The sequence below is a fragment of the Sinohyriopsis cumingii genome, chromosome 15 (genome assembly GCF_028554795.1).
Source record: "Sinohyriopsis cumingii isolate HCF-2022 chromosome 15, ASM2855479v2, whole genome shotgun sequence".
Lineage (NCBI taxonomy): Eukaryota > Metazoa > Mollusca > Bivalvia > Unionida > Unionidae > Sinohyriopsis > Sinohyriopsis cumingii.
Window position 1 is genome coordinate 140,110,658 of NC_142975.1, and position 23,590 is coordinate 140,134,247.

Genomic DNA, 23,590 nt, shown 5'->3' on the forward strand with positions numbered 1-23,590 from the left:
TCACCGAGTGAATCCAATACTCGGGCGAGTTCGGCTCGAAGTCCCTTGTTTTCCCCTATTTCCAAGGACAACATGACAACACTCGTTTCAACTGGAAATTCTAATAACGCGCCAAGACTATAAATAATTTTCTTCTAATCAACCAATGACCACAAAATATTTTAACTTCTCATCTGCATCGCAACTTAACAACTGCATGGCAACCCATAACTGCATGGTTTCTCTTTGTTAGGATTCCATAGAGTAACGTCAGTACTTAATACCATAATGCACAAATCGCAACTCAAACACCAAATACATGGAACTATTTTCTTACTCTATCCCCGGTCCGCCGAACCATGATTTTGAGCTTCATTTCACACGAGACTTTACACCATATTTACCATCATGCCAACAATAAAAGGCTTCTTCAGATAATGGAACAACCCTTTCTCAATTATTCCGTTGTACCAAATATCGGTCCTTATCACAATTATTTCACATGAATGAAGAATCACACCAATCAACACCTTTAGATTTAAAACAAACTACTTGGCCACTTCTCCGGCTCTGACCTGAAATCAACTACGAAACTAAACCATGCCATCATAAAATCTCATCAACACTGTACTCTGTGACGTTTTCCCCTAGAAACTGGCTAATTAATCGGGCTGAGACATTTTTCACCAACACCGACTTTCCATAACCAAACAAGTAATCACTAGAATACAATACGTCTAGAAAAATGGAGACGTAAATGCAAATTGCGCATTCCCTAGATTTATTACAATTAATTTGTGTAATTATGTTTTGAAGTCTTTTCAACCGAGAATCGATGGTATTAGCATTAGAAACAAGTCTCGACTGATATCGTTCAGCTGGGGATTTATAGCCGACAGCAGGGTGTGGTAGTTTATCTAAAAGGTTGAATTATATCATAGTTCCAGTTAAGAATGTGATTAGCCGCTGGAAAGACATAAATTCACGTTAATAAGATTGTGTATCATTATCAGGTTGCGAACTGACCATAGCTTAGTTCTGATGAATTATGATAGACGATATCTCTCGTAAAATTAGTGCGAATATTTTCTGATCCCAGGAGAAAAAAAATGACACGTATTTAGGTTGGGTATTTTATATTCATTTGAAGGACAATAGCTCCATACATGCCTTGTTCAATATCATTTTGTTTATGCAATTGATTAAATCTTTATATTTAACATACAGGGGCTGGCGTTGTTCTATTCTACATCTATGCTCAGATCTATATTATTCCGTCCATGAATTTCGTCTATTATTTAATTGTTTACTCAAACTGGGCAATAATGCCGTTGTCGATCATCTCCTAGATAACGATAACCGAAGCACTATAAGGAATGGGAGATCACACATTCCCCACCTCTGACATATAACGTTTTCGTCCCTTTATACTCAGACCAATCCGGCTATCGTAGCGGCGATGAGATATGGAACCTCAACCGGCATAGCCCTGAGAATCACTAGGTCTTACTTGTAGCTGACTAGCTCATTAGAATGTGATATTGGAAAGTTCCTGCTTGTAAGATACCAGGTCAGGAGCTTCTGTAATTATTGATGGTAATTTGTTCCAAGTCCCTATTGTACATGGGAAGAAACTGAACTTAAAACAATTTGTCGATGCTGACTTTAATTGGAACTTTTTTCCTGTGGTTTGCCCTAGTTTGGCTATATGCCAGGGTCAGGTATTTGTCCGCTGCTATGTCTATGTCCGCTGCTAGGTTGTTCGCAATCTTGTACAGCATGGTATCTGGGCCTTGGTTCGCCTGGATTCGAATGACTCCCACTGGAGATGGTACAATATTGCACTGATACTGCTAGTGTTACGATATTTATTTGTGGTGAATCTAGCAGCTCTCCTTTAAACCATCTCTATCTTATTTATTAGATCTGTATTATGCGGGTTTCACACAGTCGAGAAATACTCAAGACCTGGTCGAACCAGAGTGAAATATGAGTAGATGTGCCACACTTTTACTTCTTCATTGTTGATTTGGAGGTTGCGGCGTAGGAAACCAAGGTTGCTGTTCCCTTTTTTCACTATCTTGTCTTTTCCAAGAGAGGTCTCTGGACAATTCAACCCCGATATATTTTATTGCCTGCTCATTGGATAACGTGTGCCGCTTAAGAGAGTATTCGGACAAGATTGGTGATTTCTTCCTGTAAACTCTTAGGATGTTGCATTTTTCTGGGTGGAACGACATACCCCAAGTTCTTTCCCAGAGAGCCACTTGATTCAGGTCTTCTTGGAGACATTTATTTCCCGGTAGACTATACAGTCATCTGCAGATAGATCATTGATGGACACCAGGAAGACGATGGGACCCAAGCCACCCTCTTGAGGTACCCCACTAACAACTGGTGCTGGGTCTAATGTTGCTTCATCTACTATAACTCTCTGCGATCTGTCTGATAGGAAATCTCTGATCCATTTCTGGGTGTTACTCCTGATGCCATAGTGGTCCAACTTACTGAGGAGTCTTTCATGGGGACACGATCGAAAGCCTTGCTGAAGTCAAGGATTGCAAGGTCATACTGCTTCCCTCTGTCAAAGGATCTGGTGAACTCATCCACTAAGGTTATGAGCTGCGTTTCACAGCTTCGTCTGGCACGGAAACCATGATGGCAGTCTGATAGAATGTTGTAACGATCTAGATGTTGAATCATGCTGCTGACTATGATGTGTTCAAGCATTTTTCAGCAGAAACATGTAAGGGAGACATGTATATAATTGCTAGCCTTGAATCTTTCTCCATTCTGGTAAATATAACTCAAGTATGGTGCACGATATTATGCTAGATCTTTCAGGATTCTTGCTGGAATCGTGTCTAGTCCTGTAGCTTAAGTGGGTTAATCTTCCGCAACAAGCTGTATACACCTTCTTCAGTAACCTGGATGTCAGGCATTGTGGGTAAAACGATCTCCACGTAGGCTTGGCAGATCACACTTATCCTCTTGTGTGACAACTGACTGGTATTGACGATTCAGTATGTTAGCCTTGTCGGATGCCTCTGAATGTAGTTTCCCGTGTTCCTTGAGTGGTGCCACACCACAGTTCTCTACGTAAGGACTTAATGTAGTTCCAAAATCTCTTCCGCTTGTTTGGTTGCTTTTTATTTGGATTACCAACTTCTATCAAGTTTTCAATATATCTCCAGTGGGCATGCCGTTCTAAGTGTTGTGGTCTTGCTTCTTTCTATAATTTCCGATCTCTTGTTCTTCCTGTTCTTTTCTGTCTTGCAAACATTTTGTTCCCTCTTCTGTGTTGGGTTTTAATGGATCTGTCTATCCAAGGTTTGTTTGTTTTGTTTTCAGATAAGGTCTTAGACGGTAGTAGTATATAGGGCCACCCTAGCGACAAGGGGACTTTACCATGCAAAAACGGTCCATGCACTCTAGCGACAATGGGAATTTAACATGGGGCATTTTAACATGGATGGGACTGTAGAGCGTCAATGGGAATTGAACATGGAAATTGAACATGGGAATGTCACCTGGGGATCAGTGGGAATTAAACATTGGTAATGTCATAGGTTTATAGGGTCAAAATCTTTTATAGGGTGAAATGTATTTGTAGGGACAAAGGGTTGATAGGGACAAACATAGACATACAGAAACAAACAAATACACATTCAAACACACAGAAAAGAGGACAGAAATATTCTAAAGAAAGACTCACAGATAGAATAGAGACTCGATAAAGAAAGTCTGTTGTATGGGTTCAAAACATTTATTCAAGTATATACATGGGCTCTCTGGCCTGTGCTTTGGTCTAAGGACTATCCATTAAATACATAAACATTTGAACTTAAAAGAAACATATTTACGAGTTGTTTAGTTATTGACTCTAGTAAACTAATGTTTAAAATTAACGTTCACTCCTTTCTAAAATCACTTCATATGCAACGAATTTACATTAAATGTTCGTTTATAAGTAAAAGCTAAAACAAAACAAGTAACAAACAATCAAATAAGAGAAAGTTCGTGTTTGTCTCTCTATCCGTCACACACGTTGTTTAAAATCTGGTCAGCTACCACTTGTGTCCCAGCATACATGTTCCCATCTCGTATTCCCTGTCAGTCGTAAATCTGCTGTTACGTCCATCGTGCTAGGTACACTTATCGGTAAGCAGATCAAGTGCAGTCATCGTCTTCTTCCCATGGAGGTACAACATATGCCATATGAATAGTTACTTTTCCATCGGTGATGTCAAATTTTTCTGTCATCGACCGCACGTCTTCAATAGCCCTCAAAAGTTTGGAAGAAGTTATTTCTGCATGTGTGCTAAATCCGAGACATACAGGCGAGTTCAAACTGTCGTGATACATAGATAGCCTCAAACGACCTTCATCTTTGACTTGGCAATGACATTTGAGTTCCTCTAACAGTGAGTCAAGTAGATCCGTAATGAAACCTGATACTTTCTCGGCTGGAACGTCCGACGCGAAGTCTTTAAATTTCACCGTGTAGGTGTAAGTTGTCGTTCTAAATTTTCTCGAGGTCGCTGTCTGGGTCATTTGGATGCTAAATTACTCCTTTAAGTCTATTGAATCCTTTCCCTTCTTGAACGCACTTTGCTGTGACGGTATAGTGGTGAAAGAGGTCAATGATGTTTGTTCCTTCTCTTTTTTCTTCTGCGTAGAGTTATTCATCTTTCTCGTCGCTTGTCCTCGCAATGAAGTGTCGTTCTTGGAAGTCGTCCCTTTTTATACTGGGTGATATCAGCATGTCCATAAGGTAAAGTTTTGTAGTCTGGAAGTTTCACTGGTTGCACGTAGTTTGTCATGGCATTAGTACATAACAACTAAGATGTGGTACTGCATTGGTGATATGATCGTGAGGCATAGAATCACACCCGAGTTTCTCGTTGGACTTGAGTCTTACGCTCTATACTTGCTGTTTGAAAGGATTCATTTTTGTCGATTGGTCTTGGTAGTGACAATGAACTATTGGTCTTGGACGTTGTTCCTTTTTATATGCTGACCAATATCGATGTGACCGTACGGCAACGTAAAGTGATTGGGAAGTCTCACTCGCTTCTGGTACACGATTTGATAGATTTTTTCCAGGGGTCGACTGACGATGTGGTGAGTGGGTAAACGTACAATCTTGTTCGGTTGGTGAGTGGTCACTTTAAAGTTTCCATCCTCTCCCGATTGCAAGGCTTCTTTCAATACCCCAAAGTTGACCACTCGACTGGTACGATAATTCAGAGTCAGTCCTTTCACTTTGCACTCCGTGTGCACTTCTCCTTGTTTGTCCCGGTATTGGTAGCCGTAATTTTTAGGACCGCCACTCGCGAAACTTAGAATCTTGTCGTCGGAGTGTTCGTCTGTCCAGGCTCCTAAACGGTCTTCTTCGATGTTAGGGTGTTGCTGACCCGGTCGATCGATGTAGATGCAACTGTCCGTGTCAAAGTACAGGACACGATCCCCTAACAGTTCTAAAGCTTCGTACAATTTTAAGCGAGCATGGGCTGTCACATAAGCCGCAATGATGACATTTCCAAATTCGTCGGCTTCTACAAAGTCCAGATCTTCTTCGTAATTGACTAAGATCAAATCCTCACGAACGACGTCCACGTGTTTCATGTATTTGGTTTTGTCGTGAATCATCTGGAAGTAGCGGGAAGGTTCTGTCAAATATTCCGTCTTGGGTAAACACGGTCGTTGTGCCATTTTACCCCACAAGCAATTTAACATCACTTTGGCAAACGATCGCCTGCCTTCGTTTTTCTTGATGTGGTCTAAAGGAATACCTTCTTGTTCATAGTATTTCTCTTTGAATGTCTTTTCGTCTTCGGGAGTGTGACACCAGGAAGGATAGCGGCTGGCTTCTTGTTTCAGTTTCAAAAAGGCATCCACGTAGTCTGCGAAAATGCCTTTCTGACTGGGGTCACCCTTGTGGTATTGTTGTGTCTTGGGAAAGTGGCAAATTTCGTACACTTCTAACAGTTGGTATCCCATGTCCAGAGCTTTGAACAATTCCACTCTAACCCACGTCCCCGTCAAGGCACGTTCTTCCTGGGTGTGCTGACAAGGCTGATCTTGGTTGCACGTTTCGGCACAAGTACGGCACAAAGGAAACATCAGTTTGCCTTGGCAATGGTGAGGTAGCACGGGATGGTACAAGTCCTTAGGAGGCAAGACTTTTCACTTGATCAGACCTTCGTATTGTCGAATGTTTTTCAGGTCGATGTGTTCCGTCAGCAATTGCGGGTGCCCTGCAGGAAAGTGACAATATTTGCACACGTAAGGATACAGCGAACACACGTCCAAATATTTGATTTCTTCTCCTTTCTCTTCGTCGGCTTGGTACAGCAAACAGGTGGCATTGGTTCTACCTCCGTACAAACTATTCCTTGGGTTCAGGGGGTCCACCCACTGGTAACTTTCTACGATCCGTTTAAATTCGGGATCGATTTCAAACGGTGATCGTACTCGTGTTCCCACATTTCCACCACTTGGTATCCTTGCTGTTCTAACTTTAGGCGTCGCTGACAAGTGTCCTGGTACAAGTCTTTCCATGGTTCGTTGTAAAAACTGATTTTTAGTGCTACGATCAGGGTAACAGACGGGACATCCGTGAAATAAGCAACCGTTAAACTCGTACACGATCTTGGGGTTTTGTAAGTCCCAGCCATCTACCGAATACGTTCCGATGGTCTTTTCACCCCCTCCGTTGCGGGCATGCTGAATCCATTTGTCTTCCTTGTCGCACAAGTAATGTAACCAACGTAGGGCTTTGACCGAGTATTGACGTTTGACAAAGTTGGTCGTTTGAGGGCTGATGACAGCCACGGTGTTTTCAGGCATGAATCGTTGTCGATACACTAAGGAACACGCTTTGGCAATGGTGCAGCTTCTTTCAAAGGAACGACCCCTCCGTGTTCCATGAACAGTTCTCGAAATTTTCGACAGCAACGCCGTAAAATGTCCACGTCGGAACGACACTACTTTAGCATTTCTTCCTGAAAGTCGAAAGGGTCCGAGGCGTGAGCCTGGTACCAAGCGTAGAAAGCTTCTCGTTGTTCGGTACGCATGTTGTCGGGGTCGTAATAGTGATCCTCAGGTAAATGGGGTAGAACGGCATGTTGATTGGCTTCCGTATTGAAAAAGTGTGGAAGTACCCTTTAGCCATTTCTGTCATTCCAAACGTTTTAGGCATTCGACTCAAAGGCATGGCCAAATAGCTCATCGAATCTTTAAACTGTACTTGTCCCACTTGCATGAAAATGATTTTGGCTCCGTTCAAAGTCACTTTAGGACGTTCGGTGCCATGTTCCGTATAGTATCTGAGAAGAAACTGTCCATCGTATCCGGAGAAATTGTGAGCCATCACCGTGGCATGACGATGACAATCTCCGTAACGTTCGATGTTCTCTTGGCTCCATGTCTTGTCGATGGGGTCTAAGACCCATCGAGCGAAATCGGCTAGCGTGTTCGGTCCCCGAGAGATTTTTTCACGTCCTCCAGGAATCTTGCTGCAATGAGGGCAATGACTCAAGATAGGTTCTTGAATGCACTTCTCGCACGCTCGATGAGCCATGCAGAAATTAGGAATGTGAATGCCAGTCTCTTGCATGCATTCGAAATCGAAAAAGATGAAATTGCCTTTCTTCTTGTGACCATCCTCTTTCTCTGGTTGGGGTTGATATTTTTGCATGTAGCATTGGTGTTCCAAGTCCACGATTTGGTGACAAATGTGACATTTTTTCCCCTGAACATACGTGTGCATTGGCACTATTGGTACGTATACCTTGTCCACACGTAGGGCACAATCTCAGGAGTTGACAAGCACATTTCTGCTGTGAACCTTGCGTCTTGAGACGTTGCTGGTAACAGGCAGGGCTGACAAACGTGCGCAGACAAGCAGGACAATGTACTCTTTCTTGTCCTTCGTCCAGACAGGGTTGAGAGGCCAAACATCCTGAGCATTTCGAGCCACAATGCTTGTGTTGCTCTCGATTGTTATAGCCATAGTCACATTTCTCACAGTAATATCTGTATCCCAGGAATCCGGGGATGGCGGTAATGGTATCGAAATGTTCATCGTGATAATAGACATGAATGTATTTTCCGTCCTTAAAGTCTTGGCCTCGAAACAACAGAGGTCCGCGCACTTCTTGAGGGTGCACTTTCAAGGTGTATCGTGGAGCTAGGGCATCTTGCAATTTTTGCATCTCAGGAATGCCACAGGGTGTGTCTTTGGACAGTCCGGCTTGTTGTAACAGGAGTTCTGCTTCATTTCGTTGTTGGGCTCGGTCGGATCGTTGAATAGTTTTCCAGGTTCTTTTCCATTCTACCGTGTCGTTCTTGTTGGCATAGGTTCGTCCCACCACGATGGCACGGGCTAAACACATCTGGTCTTGAGGGTTGTTAATTCGGACGAGACTTGTTTTGGTGTTGCGAAGGTCGTCCACCAATAAGACCTTTTTGCGTCCAGTCCCTTGAGGAGGAGAGACGTGGGCCATTTTCAGTGTGGCTTTACCATCGGTGATGTCAAACTGATCATTAGATTGTTGTACGTGTTGAATCTTGTCCATGACTTTGGAAGGGGTTAGTCCTGCGGGTCTGCTAAACTCGATCCAAACAGGGGATTTCAAGCTGTCGTGATCTATGGACAGTGTCAAGAAATCGTCTTCTTTGGGTTGACATTGTCGCTTTAGTGTGGTGAGCAAAGAATCCCACATCTCGGTGATAAACCCTTCTGCTTTCTCCAATGGTACGTCGGACTTGAAATCTTTAAACTTCACCGTGTAGGTGTAAGTCGTGGTTCTAAATTTTCTAGAGGGTCGCTTTTCCGTCTCTCGAATGTGATAGTACTTTTCAGGGTTAACTGGTGGACTTTGGTTTGGAGTAGGCTCTCTATGTCTAGTCTCAGACGTGGAAGGTGTTAGTTCAGGTTTGCTCATGTCTTCTATCTGAGCGAACACTTCTTTTCGTGTGTGAGGCGATACGTCACTTCGCTGCCTCTTACGTTCTTCTTCTCTCTCGCTGAAATCGTGCGATCGTTTCATCTCGATTGCTGATTCAGAAATGATTTAACCAGGTTCATTCTCTCCATATATATCCTCTCTACCTCTTGTTGTCACAATGACTTGGTATATTTCACAAGGGCAAGTGAAAGCCAAGCATATAGGAACCCAACGACAGCGGTGCGTCTTAAACACCTCATGCATCTTGACGACCCTTCGATTCAAACCCTACCACGAAAGAAAAAAGTTGCAAGAAAAAAAACCCCAGACAGTTGGTGTCTTCAAGAGAGCTAGAGACGCCGGCACTGTGTCGCTGGGACACGTACGTACTCCAGAAAACTACGCCACTCGACAACGTTGTCTCCTTCTCTCAGTCACTTCTACTTTGTCGCTGAATACATTCTACCAACCCTGTTTTAACACACGTTTTCTTCATCTGATATTTTTAAAAAATATACTAAACTCATTTTTAAAAGAGCTACCCTTTTTCGACAGCAGTGACGGCGTCTCCTCCTGCTGTTGCTACTGTTGCTGCACAAAGATGATCTTTCCTTAAGATCAAAATATGAGACAGAGCAAGTAAGTTGTGAAGTTGAACGGAGGTGTCTAAACAACAACTGTCAAGCCCCTATGTTCCATTTCTGTTTGTGATAATAACTTGTGATACTTCACATTTTCTAAAGTGGAAATCTTTACAAACCGTACAAAAGTTATTTGACTTTGGCTTCTGACAGTTGTACAGACTCTTCACTTTATAAGTGTCACGAGAAAATTGTGTATCCAAGTTTTACCATTTTCCAAAACACGCACACACTTGCAACGTGACCAGAATCTGTATTTCTTTATTTGTGGATATCCAACAGACCCGTCCCAGCATATATAGCTGGTTAAGAACTGTAGGAATATCACCTCATTTTTTTTCAGAAATATCAAAGCTTTTATGTTTATCTTCCCTGTTCCACCCTTTATTAGTGCTTAGGTATATTCCCTAAAGACACAAACAATTTGGAACAAAATTAAATTTTGAATTAAGGTTTCTCTCTGTTTATACATTTTTTTCAAGTTGTTGCTACATGGTATATGACATCCAAATACTTTCTCAAACTGAGAGGCATTTCTACACATGTCATTGCCTTTGTTAAATTCGGTTTTGTTGGTTAGTCATCGTTAATCTTTAATTCTATTTTTATGATGTATTTCTTTTTTGCTAGAAGATTTAATTTATTTATGTTGTTTAGTCTGTTGCTGCGAAAGAAAATATCTATAGCAAAGTGTTTAACTTTGAATTGACTTCAGTACCTTTTTGCACAGTGACAAGATCGGATGTGTTTTTTTTTATATTATTTTTATTCTGCGGCTGGTCGCTACACTACTTGCTCTGAATTTACAACCAATGTGTTACGCATTGTAAGTGACTTCATTGGCTAACCGATATTTTACACTTCTGTCTCTATTGATGTGAGTGTGCTTGTCAAAATGTTTGAGTAAGATTAAAAATGTTTGTCAGTTTCAAAACTCGAACCAGTACTGTGGCCGTTTAATATTTTGATGTGGCAAGAAGAAATGGTACAATACGCAACAAAGGGATTGTACATTTACACTCCAATCTGTCTGCACTGCAATGGTAACAACGCTCTTGCGTTGGCATTATTTTGCCACACTACCTAAGAAAAAACAATTCATCACTCATCATAAACGATTTCATTGGCTATACTTATTTTCTTACCGCTTTCGCTTCGAATTGACTTCAGGACCGTTTCGCACAGTGACAAAATCGGACGTGTTTTTTTTTATTTTTTTATTCTGTGGCTGGTCGCTACTCTACTTGCCCTGAATTTACAACCAAACAATGTGTTGCACATTATAAGTAACTTCATTGGTCAGTCGATATTTTCCACCGCCTTAGCTTCAAATTGGTTTCACTTGTTATTCGCACCGCGAGATGATCAGACGCGTTCTTCTGTACCTGACCATTAGTCACTTCACAAACATAAAACTAACACACAAATGATCACGCCATGGGCGACTCATGGAAATTATGTTAGTCATGTTACGAAATATATCGCGACTTGTTTGGATGTACTTTTCTGTGGTCACTCTTTAATCACATGCGTCTTCAGTTCACTCTTGTGATTTTTTTTTAAAGTTTGTATTTTTTCAATGGATGTGATTGTTATGTTCTATATGTTCTTTTATGTTTTCAGTGATTTTACTTTATATCTGTATTTTAATTTAGATGTATAGACTATGTAGTCTGAAATAAAGAATTCTTATCTTATCTTATGTAAGTGGAATGATGTTTCTCTCTGTGGTTTTCAAAAGTTTACACTCTAAAAAATTGTAGAACGATTTTTTTTCTTCCATCAGTAAATCTTTCGATGAGTTTAGCAGACCCGCAGGACTAACCCCTTCCAAAGTCATGGACAAGATTCAACACGTACAACAATCTAATGATCAGTTTGACATCACCGATGGTAAAGCCACACTGAAAATGGCCCACGTCTCTCCTCCTCAAGGGACTGGACGCAAAAAGGTCTTATTGGTGGACGACCTTCGCAACACCAAAACAAGTCTCGTCCGAATTAACAACCCTCAAGACCAGATGTGTTTAGCCCGTGCCATCGTGGTGGGACGAACCTATGCCAACAAGAACGACACGGTAGAATGGAAAAGAACCTGGAAAACTATTCAACGATCCGACCGAGCCCAACAACGAAATGAAGCAGAACTCCTGTTACAACAAGCCGGACTGTCCAAAGACACACCCTGTGGCATTCCTGAGATGCAAAAATTGCAAGATGCCCTAGCTCCACGATACACCTTGAAAGTGCACCCTCAAGAAGTGCGCGGACCTCTGTTGTTTCGAGGCCAAGACTTTAAGGACGGAAAATACATTCATGTCTATTATCACGATGAACATTTCGATACCATTACCGCCATCCCCGGATTCCTGGGATACAGATATTACTGTGAGAAATGTGACTATGGCTATAACAATCGAGAGCAACACAAGCATTGTGGCTCGAAATGCTCAGGATGTTTGGCCTCTCAACCCTGTCTGGACGAAGGACAAGAAAGAGTACATTGTCCTGCTTGTCTGCGCACGTTTGTCAGCCCTGCCTGTTACCAGCAACGTCTCAAGACGCAAGGTTCACAGCAGAAATGTGCTTGTCAACTCCTGAGATTGTGCCCTACGTGTGGACAAGGTATACGTACCAATAGTGCCAATGCACACGTATGTTCAGGGGAAAAAATGTCACATTTGTCACCAAATCGTGGACTTGGAACACCAATGCTACATGCAAAAATATCAACCCCAACCAGAGAAAGAGGATGGTCACAAGAAGAAAGGCAATTTCATCTTTTTCGATTTCGAATGCATGCAAGAGACTGGCATTCACATTCCTAATTTCTGCATGGCTCATCGAGCGTGCGAGAAGTGCATTCAAGAACCTATCTTGAGTCATTGCCCTCATTGCAGCAAGATTCCTGGAGGACGTGAAAAAATCTCTCGGGGACCGAACACGCTAGCCGATTTCGCTCGATGGGTCTTAGACCCCATCGACAAGACATGGAGCCAAGAGAACATCGAACGTTACGGAGATTGTCATCGTCATGCCACGGTGATGGCTCACAATTTCTCCGGATACGATGGACAGTTTCTTCTCAGATACTATACGGAACATGGCACCGAACGTCCTAAAGTGACTTTGAACGGAGCCAAAATCATTTTCATGCAAGTGGGACAAGTACAGTTTAAAGATTCGATGAGCTATTTGGCCATGCCTTTGAGTCGAATGCCTAAAACGTTTGGAATGACAGAAATGGCTAAAGGGTACTTTCCACACTTTTTCAATACGGAAGCCAATCAACATGCCGTTCTACCCCATTTACCTGAGGATCACTATTACGACCCCGACAACATGCGTACCGAACAACGAGAAGCTTTCTACGCTTGGTACCAGGCTCACGCCTCGGACCCTTTCGACTTTCAGGAAGAAATGCTAAAGTAGTGTCGTTCCGACGTGGACATTTTACGGCGTTGCTGTCGAAAATTTCGAGAACTGTTCATGGAACACGGAGGGGTCGTTCCTTTGAAAGAAGCTTGCACCATTGCCAAAGCGTGTTCCTTAGTGTATCGACAACGATTCATGCCTGAAAACACCGTGGCTGTCATCAGCCCTCAAACGACCAACTTTGTCAAACGTCAATACTCGGTCAAAGCCCTACGTTGGTTACATTACTTGTGCGACAAGGAAGACAAATGGATTCAGCATGCCCGCAACGGAGGGGGTGAAAAGACCATCGGAACGTATTCGGTAGATGGCTGGGACTTACAAAACCCCAAGATCGTGTACGAGTTTAACGGTTGCTTATTTCACGGATGTCCCGTCTGTTACCCTGATCGTAGCACTAAAAATCAGTTTTTACAACGAACCATGGAAGACTTGTACCAGGACACTTGTCAGCGACGCCTAAAGTTAGAACAGCAAGGATACCAAGTGGTGGAAATGTGGGAACACGAGTACGATCACCGTTTGAAAATCGATCCCGAATTTAAACGGATCGTAGAAAGTTACCAGTGGGTGGACCCCCTGAACCCAAGGAATAGTTTGTACGGAGGTAGAACCAATGCCACCTGTTTGCTGTACCAAGCCGACGAAGAGAAAGGAGAAGAAATCAAATATTTGGACGTGTGTTCGCTGTATCCTTACGTGTGCAAATATTGTCACTTTCCTGCAGGGCACCCGCAATTGCTGACGGAACACATCGACCTGAAAAACATTCGACAATACGAAGGTCTGATCAAGTGAAAAGTCTTGCCTCCTAAGGACTTGTACCATCCCGTGCTACCTCACCATTGCCAAGGCAAACTGATGTTTCCTTTGTGCCGTACTTGTGCCGAAACGTGCAACCAAGATCAGCCTTGTCAGCACACCCAGGAAGAACGTGCCTTGACGGGGACGTGGGTTAGAGTGGAATTGTTCAAAGCTCTGGACATGGGATACCAACTGTTAGAAGTGTACGAAATTTGCCACTTTCCCAAGACACAACAATACCACAAGGGTGACCCCAGTCAGAAAGGCATTTTCGCAGACTACGTGGATGCCTTTTTGAAACTGAAACAAGAAGCCAGCCGCTATCCTTCCTGGTGTCACACTCCCGAAGACGAAAAGACATTCAAAGAGAAATACTATGAACAAGAAGGTATTCCTTTAGACCACATCAAGAAAAACGAAGGCAGGCGATCGTTTGCCAAAGTGATGTTAAATTGCTTGTGGGGTAAAATGGCACAACGACCGTGTTTACCCAAGACGGAATATTTGACAGAACCTTCCCGCTACTTCCAGATGATTCACGACAAAACCAAATACATGAAACACGTGGACGTCGTTCGTGAGGATTTGATCTTAGTCAATTACGAAGAAGATCTGGACTTTGTAGAAGCCGACGAATTTGGAAATGTCATCATTGCGGCTTATGTGACAGCCCATGCTCGCTTAAAATTGTACGAAGCTTTAGAACTGTTAGGGGATCGTGTCCTGTACTTTGACACGGACAGTTGCATCTACATCGATCGACCGGGTCAGCAACACCCTAACATCGAAGAAGACCGTTTAGGAGCCTGGACAGACGAACACTCCGACGACAAGATTCTAAGTTTCGCGAGTGGCGGTCCTAAAAATTACGGCTACCAATACCGGGACAAACAAGGAGAAGTGCACACGGAGTGCAAAGTGAAAGGACTGACTCTGAATTATCGTACCAGTCGAGTGGTCAACTTTGGGGTATTGAAAGAAGCCTTGCAATCGGGAGAGGATGGAAACTTTAAAGTGACCACTCACCAACCGAACAAGATTGTACGTTTACCCACTCACCACATCGTCAGTCGACCCCTGGAAAAAATCTATCAAATCGTGTACCAGAAGCGAGTGAGACTTCCCAATCACTTTACGTTGCCGTACGGTCACATCGATATTGGTCAGCATATAAAAAGGAACAACGTCCAAGACCAATAGTTCATTGTCACTACCAAGACCAATCGACAAAAATGAATCCTTTCAAACAGCAAGTATAGAGCGTAAGACTCAAGTCCAACGAGAAACTCGGGTGTGATTCTATGCCTCACGATCATATCACCAATGCAGTACCACATCTTAGTTGTTATGTACTAATGCCATGACAAACTACGTGCAACCAGTGAAACTTCCAGACTACAAAACTTTACCTTATGGACATGCTGATATCACCCAGTATAAAAAGGGACGACTTCCAAGAACGACACTTCATTGCGAGGACAAGCGACGAGAAAGATGAATAACTCTACGCAGAAGAAAAAAGAGAAGGAACAAACATCATTGACCTCTTTCACCACTATACGGTCACAGCAAAGTGCGTTCAAGAAGGGAAAGGATTCAATAGACTTAAAGGAGTAATTTAGCATCCAAATGACCCAGACAGCGACCTCGAGAAAATTTAGAACGACAACTTACACCTACACGGTGAAATTTAAAGACTTCGCGTCGGACGTTCCAGCCGAGAAAGTATCAGGTTTCATTACGGATCTACTTGACTCACTGTTAGAGGAACTCAAATGTCATTGCCAAGTCAAAGATGAAGGTCGTTTGAGGCTATCTATGTATCACGACAGTTTGAACTCGCCTGTATGTCTCGGATTTAGCACACATGCAGAAATAACTTCTTCCAAACTTTTGAGGGCTATTGAAGACGTGCGGTCGATGACAGAAAAATTTGACATCACCGATGGAAAAGTAACTATTCATATGGCATATGTTGTACCTCCATGGGAAGAAGACGATGACTGCACTTGATCTGCTTACCGATAAGTGTACCTAGCACGATGGACGTAACAGCAGATTTACGACTGACAGGGAATACGAGATGGGAACATGTATGCTGGGACACAAGTGGTAGCTGACCAGATTTTAAACAACGTGTGTGACGGATAGAGAGACAAACACGAACTTTCTCTTATTTGATTGTTTGTTACTTGTTTTGTTTTAGCTTTTTCTTATAAACGAACATTTAATGTAAATTCGTTGCATATGAAGTGATTTTAGAAAGGAGTGAACGTTAATTTTAAACATTAGTTTACTAGAGTCAATAACTAAACAACTCGTAAATATGTTTCTTTTAAGTTCAAATGTTTATGTATTTAATGGATAGTCCTTAGACCAAAGCACAGGCCAGAGAGCCCATGTATATACTTGAATAAATGTTTTGAACCCATACAACAGACTTTTCTTTATCGAGTCTCTATTCTATCTGTGAGTCTTTCTTTAGAATATTTCTGTTCTCTTTTCTGTGTGTTTGAATGTGTATTTGTTTGTTTCTGTATGTCTATGTTTGTCCCTATCAACCCTTTGTCCCTACAAATACATTTCACCCTATAAAAGATTTTGACCCTATAAACCTATGACATTACCAATGTTTAATTCCCACTGATCCCCAGGTGACATTCCCATGTTCAATTTCCATGTTCAATTCCCACTGACGCTCTACAGTCCCATCCATGTTAAAATGCCCCATGTTAAATTCCCATTGTCGCCAGAGTGCATGGACCGTTTTTGCATGGTAAAGTCCCCTTGTCGCTAGGGTGGCCCCATATACTACTGACGGTATAAATTCATACATCAACCGTTTGTTGTTCTTCTCAAACATTTCTATGTGTCATTTGCAGAAAGATTATCTGTTTCACGTATGAATGATTCTTGTGATGACTTCAGTTCTTCACGTAATTGGCCATATCCTGCATTCCTGTATTGGAAGACTTTACGAGCAGCTTTCTTCACTTTCATTTGTCGTAAATGGACTCTATGTGGATTGCTTCATAGTCAGCCATTCCTGGTATGACATTACACCTGTTGAGTAGTGTTTTGTTGTTTGTAAAGAACAGATCAAGCAGATCTGAAGTAAATTCAGTTACACGTGTTGCTGCATCTACAACCTGTTCCAAGAATGAGTCCCTTATGATATTTAGTAGCTGTTGGCATTGGGCATTGTTTGTGGCCTGTGGTAGTGGTCCTATTCTCCCAGTCAGTATCTGCCAGGTTGAAGTCTCATCCTAGCCATACGTGCGCACCTCGTGGGATTCTTGTAAGGCATGAGTGAAGCTGGTCTAGGTAGTTTGGTTCAGTTAAGGATGGAGGTTTATAGAAGGCAGCAACGTGTAGGTATGATGCCCATTTAACCTTGATTTTGGCCCAAACTAACTCAAAGTTATTATCTGCCTTAATTTCTTCGGGCTTGCATCACAAACGGCAACGTTAGCAAAATTTTCTGGTTATTGAAATCGAACTATTTCTTCATATTTGTAATAACAAAGTTGCAGGAGTAACATCAAAAGTGCAGATATTATGTTTTGTTCAAAATTTTTATTGTCATAAATTTTGACAAATGTGGTGAGGCTAAACGTTCTTTACAACTTAGAACGAGCCCTTCATCTAAATGTATTTCATTGACTGGTGAAATGTCTGAGAGTGTTCTTTTAAGACCTAACATTTTATAGTAATTTCGACAACGCCAAACTCTAACATCTCTTTTATAAAATCGAAGTTATTCGACACGCATCGGATAGACAGATATGCGCCGAATGGTGATGTCAGTTTTGGAGACGCTGTTCTCGGGAAAGAAGTTATTATGACGTGCCAATCATGTGCTTGAGGGCGATGCAGAGAAAGGGCCAAGGACATCCTATTGTACATGCTCCAAGATGGGGGCACAAGAAAGTAAAGGCCAGGCAGCATTAGCTCTTTTTAGCGAAGAAGAGAGGACCAGAATAAACAATATGTTCCACAAACTATCACATGGACACAAATCCTTTTCTTCGGAACAGTTCAAGGTCTTTAATATAGTTAAACTCTTTCACATAACAGACCACTCCTTGATAGTAGGGACAGAACATTATCAAGACTCTTGACAAGAGATATAGTAAAAGTCTTACCGGTTGTATATGCGTATTTACTCATCTTAAGTTAAATATAAATTGTTTAAAAATAGGATACAAATTTTGTTTGACCAGAGTCTATTCAATCCTGATTATTTACTATTCTGCACCTTAACTGTCATCCAAAAACTTAATACGCATCGATCGCTATGGGCTTTTACAGTGGTGGCCTATAGTCCTACATGTAAGACCTCGACGCTGATATTTTTGTTGTAGGCGTCAATAGCACTAAAACAAAAACATGTGCTATGTCTTACATTGTAGGAATAGGGTGGCCCACAGTTCAGGTACAAGTGACATGGGTCATGTATGCATTTAACTCATAAATTCAATATAAATTGTTCTTTTAAAATGTAACATTAATTTTCTTTACCAAAGACTATTAAATCCTGATTATCGAATGCTCATCAGCATAACTGTCACCAAGAAATTTAAGACGAAAATTATGTATCGCTTTGGACTTTTAAAACGGTGGCCATGTACTAAACTTGGGTTAAAATAAGAGCACGCGGAGTGGAATCATCACAATCGAGGGTAGTATGAATTTTTTTGCCAATATGCATAGCTTTCATAGTGACATCACAGCACACGACATTCAATCTGGATTGTATTATATCACACATTTAGGTTCATTTTGTCTAAAAATGTCTGCATACTTTAACATTAATTTTGCCCTACGCACCTCTCGGGGCATCTAAATAATAACCTTCCAAAGGATTGTGGATGTATACGAATCCAGATGAAGTGAATACTTGCTACTTAAAGGTTCATAGAATCAAATTCTAAAATATGACTGAAATAGTCGGTGTTGAATGCCAACATGACCTTTGTGGCTTGTACTATGGAAAAAAACATGTCAAGTCTAATCCTCACCAACATAACGTAGTACAAATTTGTTTATCCAGATTGTGCTGGATCACAGCTTTAGGTTGATTTCATCCAGAAATGTCAAAGTACTTTGCATTGATTTTACCCTTTGCTATTCTTGTGTCGTGTAAATAATGATCTTCCAATGGAATATTGATGGATGAGGATCCAAATAAAGTGAATAATGACAGTTAAGAGGTATGTAAAATAAAATTCTAAAACATTACACTCGTTACTGAAATAATTGGTGTTGAATACTTACATGGCCTGCATGATTTTTTATATCTCCCCATTTGTTTGTAACCCCCTACTGATTTAAAAAATGAAAAGCACAAATGAAATCAAAGATGCACAGAAATTATATCATTTATTGATTTATAACTTCAAATCTGATTATGCCAAAGGGGGGAGCCTAAAACTGTTATTGTCTGAGCTTTTCATTCCAAACGAAAGTTTTCAGTGTAAATGACGATCCAGCTCACCAGTCATTTTAAATTTCCCAGACAATAGCATTTTCAGTGAAGGGATGTATGCACAACTACACTTGTATGTACATGGAAGGAAAATACTACAACTGTTTCCATCATTTACAATGTCAAATAAAGGAAAGAAAAAGAATGACAAATACATATTTGCTTTTCACTAGGATTTAACAAGTTGTGTAATTTCTATAGTAGTGTGTGCAAAGGGATATAACTCTAAACTCTCAGCATTATGGTAATTTATGGAATTATCCGGCAGTTACCAAATAGAATAAACTATGTCACTCTGTTGTCTGCGGAAAATAGACTCACCCATAGTTAACACAATATGGTGCCGTGTTAATATGGAAAGTCTATTAAGCATGAAAGGTACAGAGGATGCCAGTGTTAGGACCACTCTGGTCACAGTCAGGTTAGAAATATTGATCAGTGAATGAATTGACTTCGTTTTGTGCACTGTTTATCACATTAAAGATTTCCATTATTGAAATTGGTGGGGTACAAACAAACGGGAAGATACATTCAGATTAAAGATTGGTACTTGAGAAAAGTACCTAGAAACTACAAGTAATGGTCTCGCAATCTAAAACTTTTATTTGCAACTGTTTTCTGTATTAGGTGTGGATCATGCTGAAAACTTAGCTCCTATTAGTTGATTACTAAGTCTATAACTCTGTGTGAAAATCGGTTGATCTTGGAACATCTCTAGTACTCAGTTTGACTATCGGCCAGATTGTTTTAATTGCATATTTGAGAAAATAGTTATCGTTATCATATATGAAGATGGCCAATATTGCACTGCAGTATAACTCAAATGTTATTGTGTTATTTTCATGAATAACTGTAGTATCAAGGAAGGTGAATTTTTTGTGTGGAATATTCCATTGTAAACTCAATTGTTTTATGATAACGGTTAAATAATAGGTGGAATTCATTGTGATCAAACAAAAAAAAAAATTCATCAGGTAAATCGCAAATGACTTGAATGTTATTAATGAGATTGGTTGTTTCCTTGATATAAGAAGGTATCAACTTCAAGAATGGTTGATATGTTCATCCGTGAGACTACTGTTTTATTTTCTGTTGGTAAATTGTTTCCACTGTCAATTGGGCTTCAGGGGATTTTTCCAGGTATTAGGCATTTGTGTATATTAGGAAGGAGATAGAATCTCGGAGTAGGGATTTTGTCTAAGAAAAATCTTATCATCTAATTCCCCTTTCTCATGAATTTGTATTATGAGGTTTATCACCATGTTGTAGGATTAGTTGAACAAATGAATCGGTCATAACAATCCCCTCAGATGAGTTATAATAGTAACAATTTTGTTACGGGAAAGGGGATGAGCAGACCACCCAAGCAGATGGGAGGGAACACTTCCACATCCAATCAGCCATAATCTTCCCCAACTGGTTAGGTTCTGCGGAACCCACTTTAAAGAATTTGCCTATAATGTTTTGGGGTATTTCTACTCAATATTAACCTATATGATGCTTCCACGTCATTTAAAGAAGTCCTAATCAGTCTGTAGAAAAGAAATATTAATTGTGATATTGGTGTATTTCAAGAAGTCCCAGTCATTCTGTATAAAAGAAGCAATTAATTTAGACCAAAACAATATGTTTGTGTCTGGTCAGCCAACCATTGCTGTTTCACATTGCTGACCATAGCACCTTTTTCTCCTGTGGTAAAAGAGATCACATTAAATATGTTTTTTGTTATTTAAAAAAAAAACTTGCATAACCCATATTTTAAAATCAGTGCAGTAGGAATCAGATTGGTCACAGTTCTGGTCAACAATGATCGCGCCTTCCGCTGCACACTAGGACGGTGGCCAAGTGGTCTAAAGCGCTCTCCATTACGGATCACTGCCATCTCACCTCTGTCTGCGTGGGTTCGAGTCTAGGATTCAGCCAATGTGGGTATGTGAGAAAGATTGCCAGTAGCTTCTCATGTGTCAGTGGTTCTTTCCGGGATGTTCCCGGGTTCTTCCTCCACCATTAATACTGGCCGCCATGCATAGCCTATCGTGTGCTGAAAAATGGCATTAAACCCCACAACAACAACAACAACAACAACACTAGGACAGAGGTGACAAGCGTGCTACTGGTGCTCCCACTACCAAGATCCATGGGAGAGACAACATCATCATTGGTACATGGAACATTAGAACACTGAGGGCTGAGGGAAGGTTGAAAGAACTTGCATATTAGTTGGAGAGGTACAACTGGAACAATACTGGTCTCGGCGAAGTGCGCTGTAAAAACTTGGGCGAAATAACAACAGATGAAGGGCATAAGCTCTACTTCAGCAGAAGAGGCGACAAACACAATCATGGCATTGGATTTCTTGTCCACAAGAGCATTGTGAACAGCATTATGGGATGATGCCCAGTCTCAAGCAGGCTCATTACCATCCACCTGAGGTTGACTCCCTTCAATATCACAATCATACTGGGCCTATGCACCTACATCTAACTATGATGACAACAAACTGGAGAAATTTTATAACCAACTGCAAGATGTCATTGACAACTCACCCAAGAAGGATATTCTGTTTGTACAATGAGACTGGAATGCAAAGGTGGGAGTTGATTCACATACAAACTGGCAAAGCACATGTGGACCATTCTGCAATGCAGAAACAAATGAAAGAGAACTCGCGCTCTTCTAATTTGCTGCCTACAGCAATCTTGTGCTAGCCAACATGTTCGGCCCTCACAAAGCATCTAGAAGATGGACCTGGCACAGTCCAGATGGACAACAGCACGACCTGATTGACTACATCTTAATGAAAAAATACGATTCTGCCTAGAACTGAATATCACCATAACATGAATTTTTCCAGGAGTAGATACTGGAAGTGATCATGATTTATTAATGACAATGTTTCGCCTCCACCTGAAAGTGATAAAAAATCCTAACCAACCAAGAATCAGATTTGACCTTGAAAAATTGAAAGATCCAAAAGTTGCAGAAGCCTTCCAAGTAATGATAGGTGGTTAATTTGCACCTTTGATAATCCTGGACAGCCAAGACACCGACCTCAAGTCCTCAACAACCACATTCAACACAACTGTCACAAGCACAGCTAGCAAGATCATTGTCAAATATCGTCGTACAAAGAAACCCGGGGTCACAACAGATGTCCTTGAACTATGCAACAAAAGAAGAAAACTGAAAAAGGGAAAAAGAGATCATGATGGAGCTAGAAAATACAGAGAGATAAACAACACGATCAGGAAAAGCATGAAAAAGGCAGAGGATTCCAGGTTAGAAAGACAATTTTGCCAAAACGAAGACAGTCTGAGAAGAAATGATAGCAAAATGGCATATCATCTGGTGAAAGATCTCACAACCCATAAACAAGGGAAAACTACCACCATTCAAGACAAATCAGGAAAATGCCTCACAGAAGATCAAGAGATCCTCATGCGATGGACGGAATACTGCTCAGAATTGTACAATCAAAAGGTCCAAGGAGATCCAGCAGTACTAAATTTCCCTCAGATGGAAGAAATTGATGATAACCCCATTCTTTTTGAAGAAGTAGAAATTGCAGTTAGGTCACTAAAGAAAGGAAGGTCAGTTGGCGTTGACAAACATGCAAGCAGAGCTCATTCAAGCAGGAGGAGAAGAGATAGTCACAGTCCTGACAACAATCTCCAACAAGATATGGCAGACAGAGAATGGCCCACCTCATGGACTCAATCCTTGGACATCGTGCTCCCCAAGAAAGGAAACCTACAGCTTTGTTGTTATGGGGTTTAACGCCATTTTTCAGCACACGATAGGCTATACATGGCGGCCAGTATTAATGGTGGAGGAAGAACCTGGGAAAACCCCAGAAAGAACCACCGACCCACGAGAAGCTACTGACAAGCTTTCTTACATACCCACATTGGCTGAATCCGAGACTTGAACCCACACAGACAGAGGTGAGATGGCAGTGATCCGTAACGAAAAGCGCGTTAGACCACTCTGTCACTCGGGGCCCCAAACCTACAGCTATGTCAAAACTACAGAACCATCAGTCTGAGCAGTCATGCTGTTTCTCAACAGACTAAAGCCTCAAGCAGAGAAATTATTACTGAAGAGCAGGCAGGCTTCTGAGTAGGAAGGAGCACCACAGAACAAATCTTCAATTTCAGACTCCTTTGTGAGAAATACCTTCAGCATCAGCAGAATCTATACCATGCCTTTATAGATTTCAAAAAGGCCTTTGATAGAGTATGGCATGTGGCCTATTGGCAACTGTGAGGAAGTACAACATCAGCTCAGAC

General features: G+C 41.3%; 1 protein-coding gene across 1 annotated transcript in view; it reads left to right on the forward strand.

Annotated features, from left to right (window-relative positions):
* The first annotated feature begins 17,649 nt into the window (after window positions 1-17,649).
* LOC149782911 (MTOR-associated protein MEAK7-like) overlaps window positions 17,650-23,590 on the forward strand; it is a 46,892-nt gene continuing 40,951 nt past the window's right edge. The window contains exon 1 of the mRNA XM_089934468.1: window positions 17,650-17,856. Within this exon, the coding sequence (XP_089790594.1) occupies window positions 17,728-17,856 (129 nt within the window). The 5' untranslated portion in view covers window positions 17,650-17,727. The remainder of the gene's footprint in view (window positions 17,857-23,590) is intronic.